Here is a 6,000-nt window from a genome sequence, read left to right as displayed (position 1 = left end):
ACATCAAACGAACACTCAGTTGCCTGTCGTGTCCGTGAATTGGATTTAGCTATGTGTCTTCCATGCAGCTGTGAAGAGAGATGAAAGAAGTGGTTGTCCAATACTTACAAAAGGCTGCTAAATCATGCCTCTGTTCAAAGACCTTTGTGGAAATACCTGCGGAAACGAAGGCTAAAGACAAATTCCAGACAAGCCATTTTAATTTGCAGCTGCAAAAACAAAAGCCTCTTGCACCATCAAGTCTTAGGGTGCATTTGCAGACTGAAATTTTGAAGGGTAAATCTGATATACATCCTGTTTACCTCCCCACCCACCCTATGCATCTACAACTTCATCCAGTGCTGCTCCTTGACTTCCTGCTGTTCACACACGATAGATGGCACTGGGTGCATATAGCATTATGGAAGAATTTGCAGTACATATTGTACCTGTATAACTTCTAAAGCAGAATGTGCTCCTTTGTTTTCTAAGAAGATACACAATTTCACAGGAGATACTTCTTGTTATCTGCAATTGCAAATTATTGTTATTTGTTTATTGCTCAGATCATAGTAGGCTTGGTATTTGCGCAGACACAAGAATGCATGTTGAAATCTTAAGCGCATTTTACTTAAGAATGTAATCCTGCTGCTGTTAGTGGGTTTTTATTGCACTATTTATTCTTGAATGGGTGATCACTCTTTACAAACTACTGAGGTCAGTGGAAATTTATGGGTTAAAGCACTTAAAGCTCAGTTGCATAAAGCAGAAGCAGCGACATGCCTCACTTTAACATATTTAACTAGATCAATGGTGCCCTCAAGTGGAGAAAAGCCATTTCAAGCACAGCTAGAATCTCTCCAAAAATTCAGACACCAAATCCACATCATACATTTTTAAGCACCGTTATACCATTTTAACAGTCATGGCTTCCCACAAAGAATCTTAGACACTTTAATGGTGTTGAGAGTTGTTAGGGGACCCTTATTCCCTGCACAGAGCTACAATTCTTAGAGTGGTTTGACAATCAATCTGTGAGGGGAATAAGGGTCTCCTAACAACTCTAAGGACTCTTAACAAACTATAGATCCCAGCCCCCCTCTTTGTCTTCATCTCTTCCTCTCCTTGTGACATCACAAGCAGTTTGCAGCCAATGGCAACAGCTGCAGAGACATCATAGTTATCTATTCAGACCTCATAATGGTAAGTGGACCACAGCAGTGATTTAAATGAGTGTTGTTGTTGTTTGAAAAATAGCCCTCTATACAATGGGTGGGGAAACATCACAAACAGTTGTAGAGGGTGTTCTCCAGCACAAGATCTGCATTCTCTTGTAGGGAACCTTCCAGGAGTTGCATGCTAGTGTAGAGCAGGGTCAGAGGCATAGGGAAGTGGAACAGCAAGTGTGACTCTTATCTTCGTACCGTGGGCTCCATATGGCTGTGCAGAAGCCATAGTTTTCTATGCTCCCACCCATCTCTCTCAACCCAGTTAAGCAAGAAGCACCATCGCAGTTCACGGAAAACAGACAAAAGTACCTCAGAAGTGTGTGGAATAAGTCTGTTTAGGAAAATGGTATGAGGAACTGGAGAGCTTCATTTGGCCCACATTGTAGAGGTTTCCTACTCCTACTGTCACACTGGGTTGCATCCTTGCTTCCCTTTGGGCTCCTATTCTGCCTCTCATGGGGTTCCACATGAAAACATCTACTGGTTGGTCCCCTCTTTGAGGCAAAGCTGCAAGAAAAGGTTTGCGCAGATTTGGCTTTTGTGTGTCACCAAGAGGGAAAAGTTGGGTGTCTTCCAGTACATCAGATTTCACAGCAAGATGACAGGTCAGGGATGTTGGTCCTCGGCATTTGATTGGCATTAAACTGACAGGCATGATTCTGGCAAGCCAATAAAGGTTAATTATACAAAGCTGTGACTGTCAGGACAATTTATGTCCAAGTTGTTAACATTTCATTGGGTTTTGGCATCACAAGAGCATCCCTAAAATGCTGCTGCCCCCAAAATCTCTATTCTAATCTCTTTCCACTACTTGTAAAGAAAGATCAAATCCTGCTCTACAAGTTCAAGAACAGTTTCAATGAACTTGCAACCTATAGTAGACATTTTGTACATTATAACATGCTAATCTATCAGGCAAAAAAAGAAAGGGTTTGCTTAATTTGGTCACATACACACCTGACCCTAGTCTTATTAAGAAGTTGTTATTGTCAAAACATGTTTAGCATATAGCATGCATTACATTCCTTGTTATGTTCTTTAGACCAACACTTGGGATGATCACCAGTATTCCCTTTTCGCAACACAGAAACTCACATTACAAAAGTTTGTTCCATATAGTAATTAACATGTGACCAACATGTAATTTCCATGCATGATGGTAATCTCTTCAGATGTGTTGGGTTGCATGTCTACATCAGGCATGAAAAAAAATATTGAGGTTTGGGAATGTCCTCTTATTATTTGGGGACTGCAGAATCTTCTCATCAGCTCTGCTGAGAGACCAGCAGGAACATTTGGCCCTTCATCTCCAAATCTCTTCATCCTAGCCAGTCCCTACAAGGACTAATATCTGAGCTTACTTTTTCCCCTTCTCCCTCTTTTTTTTTTCTTTTGTTTCTTTTTCTTTTGTGTTGTGTCTCTCAGATTGTGAGCCAGAGGGCAGGGTTTGTGTTACAAATCATTACTATTTGTAAGCTGCTCTAGGGCCCTGTTTTGGGTTAAAAATGCTTTTAATCATCATCTTTAACTAAAGGATATCATCAGGTACCAGAGTCAGGAGAAAACATAAGGAGAGCCCTGCTGGATCAGAGCTAAAGTCCCCTTAGACTGCAGTTATAAACACTTGGGAGTCAATCTTGTGGAATTACTTCTGAGTAGATCACACTGGAAGGACAGATCGTGAAGCTGAGGCTCCAATACTTTGGCCACCTCATGAGAAGAGAAGACTCCCTGGAAAAGACCCTGATGTCGGGAAAGATGGAGGGCACAAGGAGAAGGGGACGACAGAGGACGAGATGGTTGGACAGCGTTCTTGAAGCTACCAGCATGAGTTTGACCAAACTGCGGGAGGTAGTGGAAGACAGGAGTGCCTGGCGTGCTCTGGTCCATGGGGTCACGAAGAGTCGGACACGACTAAATGACTAAACAACAACAACAACAGATCACACTGCTAGTCAAGCATCCTGTTTTCCCCAGTGCTAAGACAGATTCTAGGAAGTCCTCAAACAGGGGTGGAAGGCAATTATTGCCCTGCAGCAACAGGTACTCAGTAGTCTTCTGACTATAGTGGTTCTGACCATAAACTTTCAATTTAGCCACATGACCCATTGGCCTACATTCTACTTTAAAAGCCACCTAAACCAGCGGCTATCATTCACATCCTGTGGCAGTGAATTGAATTCCATAAATAAATTGTGTAAAGAAGTGCTTTGCTGTAATTCTTCCCATGCCAATCAGTTTCACCAGAAGACTCTTTAATTCTAACATTATGTGAGCAGCGGAATAAGAGCTCTTTCTATTTTGATTGCTCCAGGCAAGCCTTACTATTAGGCAGAGATGCCAGATGAGAAAAGGGGGGAGAAGTTGGTGTGATGTTGGAGGATAGAGCAATGTAGGCCATGCAGGCCTTGCACCCCCTAAGCTAGACTGCTGCCCTCAGGAACTTATGGCCCCATCATTGATGTTGAAATATGATTCAACTGCCAGGATGATGAGCACCTGTATTTTCCAGGGGCGGGAGGTGGGGGCCGCGCCATGTTGTCTTCCTCAGGCAGCAAAATGCTTTGGCACAACCTTACACCTTTTCCACGCTGTACATTTTATAAACCTCTTAGCACAGCAGTAGCAAAACTGGTGACCTCCAGATGTTTTTAGAACTCCAGCCAGAAAGGCCAATGGTTATGGATGATGGGAATTGTAGTACAGAAATATGTGAAGGGCCCAATGCTTATGGCTAACTGCTGCTCTCTCATAGTCTCCCGGCATTATTTAAATTTTTGTTTATTAAAAAGGTGTGCATTGAGCTTTCCTTATGAGATATAATGTACCAGCAGCGCCAGGCAGTTTCATAGGTCTGTATCTCTCTGGTTCAGAATCCGAACCCACATCTTCGGGCGTTTCATGCCACTAGTCCTCAGCAAAACCTCTCTGGGAACTTTTGATGCCATTTTAAATCTTTCTTCCTTTATTGCGTTTTATTAATTTAATCGCTTTTTCGGAATCCTGGAAATCTTGGAACTGAATGGAACTCGTACGGAAATGTTTTTAAAAAACGAACATTTCAAAACACGTCCAAGGTGTTTATTTAACAAGCCTTCACCCTGTAATCTCGCGAGCTGAGAGTTAAAAGGCAACGCGAAGTGCGACACATCATCGGCTGGGATCCCTGGCTCCGCCCATCACCTCCTCGAAGTTAAGCCCCGCCCTCTCGCGTCACCGCCTCTGACAGGGCAGCGAGAGCCGTTCCACAAGGTGGCCGTGAGAGAGAAGGGGGGGCTAGGTCACGTGACGGTTCCAATATGGCGGCGCCGTGCCGCTGTCCATCACCACCACCGCCAGCGTTACCTCTGAGGGAGCCGCGTCTCTTCCGGATCGTGGAGCCCAGCTGCGGCCGAGCCCCGTGAGCGCCGCTTCCCGCCCCGCTTGGGATAGACGGCGACGGGAGAGCCTTCAAGCCTCGCGGCGGCCATGCAGCCTCCGGCCCGCGAGGAAGACACCCGCACCAAGAGCATGTTCGTCTCCCGGGCCCTGGAGAAGATCCTCTCCGAGAAGGAGGCGAAGCGGCCCCCTCACGGGCAGCTGCGGAGGGCCTGCCAAGTGGCGCTCGGTGAGTGCAGAGGCCCCCGCAGGCGCCCGGCTACGAAGCTCGGGGCCCTCGCCTCACAGAGGCGCAGCTCAAGGGAGCCCTGTCAAAATCCCCGGGCGGCGGAGCCCAGGGCCGCTGGCGCTCCCAGCCCTGCCGCCTCGCCCGGAGCTTCGCTATCCTCCTGCGTAAATTCCGCCCCGCGCATTATGCCGCCGAGGGGGAAACTGCCGAAGGTCGCCGAGAGGGCTGCTTCGGAGTGTTTATATCCCACCGTCTCCCAGGCGGTTTAAAGCCCCGCGTCTTCTGCCCACATGGAGATGAGGTGGGGGGGGACACACACAAATACGAACCCCTCTTCTCGGATATAAAAGTTGGGTTCTTTCTCTACTCCCCCCGCCCCCGGTCAAATGAGCTGTTTTCTCTAAAATGTTTTGCCACGTGCATTTGGGAGCCTACCAGCTTCTCTCAAGCTTGAACCCTTGATCTTATTACATGCTTGCTAGTTCCAGTGAGTCCAGCGGAGTTGGCTCCCATTGAGCCTGCCCTCTGTGATTACACAGCTGTGTGAAAAGCAGTCAGATTCCTCTGATTGCAGCCTAGGATCTGGGTTAAAAATTCTCTTCCTTCCTTCCTGTTAGTGGGGGGGGGGGTTTCCCTGAATGAAGTGTGATCTGGGATCCTTCCCTGAATGAAGTGTGATCTGGGATCTAGGCTCTCTGTGTTTCTTCATCTCCCCTCCTTTTAGGCTGTGATGGGGATCCAATGCTTATGGGACACTCCTGTCAGATCTCCTGGGGACTCCTATCTGTCTTCCCTAGCCGATGACTTTCTGTTTTTAAAGCCTCTCTAGATTTTTTACATGATGAAAGAAATTAGAAAAAGTATTTCTGGGAAGTGTCTAATGAATGACTTTCTACACACATGAGTGTAGTTGGTGATAGGACTTGGCATCAGATATGCTCAGTAGATTAATTTGCCACGTTGGATACTCCCCTGCTTGTGAACAGGTGACCACGCTCCAGATCTTCTAACAGGAAGTGTCACAATAAATTTTGTGGTCAAGTTTGGTTGTCAAGGGAAAGAGGGAGGTTCCTTTCATTCAGGAAGAGAGAACAAGGTTCACTTTGCTTATCTGATTGTAACATGCAGTACTAATTGCTGTGTATTTCTTTGAGCAATTTGCAAGCCTTTTTACTTATCAGATGG

General features: G+C 46.1%; 1 protein-coding gene across 4 annotated transcripts in view; it reads left to right on the top strand.

Moving 5' to 3' along the window:
- Positions 1-4,421: 4,421 nt before the first annotated feature.
- The window catches only part of ARFGEF2 (ARF guanine nucleotide exchange factor 2), a 50,745-nt gene continuing 49,166 nt past the window's right edge, over positions 4,422-6,000 (top strand). For 3 of the 4 annotated variants that reach the window (XR_013987909.1, XM_081010982.1, XM_081010981.1), the window contains exon 1: positions 4,431-4,815. Coding sequence is in view for 3 of the 4 variants with exons in the window: in XM_081010982.1 (XP_080867108.1) it covers positions 4,677-4,815 (139 nt within the window). In the remaining variant the exon portion in view is untranslated. Of the gene's footprint in view, positions 4,816-6,000 lie in introns of all 4 variants that reach the window. The other variant, XM_081010983.1, reaches the window with a different exon arrangement.

The sequence above is a fragment of the Podarcis pityusensis genome, assembly GCF_964106645.2.
Source record: "Podarcis pityusensis genome assembly, chromosome: 6".
Classification (NCBI taxonomy): domain Eukaryota; kingdom Metazoa; phylum Chordata; class Lepidosauria; order Squamata; family Lacertidae; genus Podarcis; species Podarcis pityusensis.
This window is presented reverse-complemented; position numbering and strand designations above follow the sequence as displayed.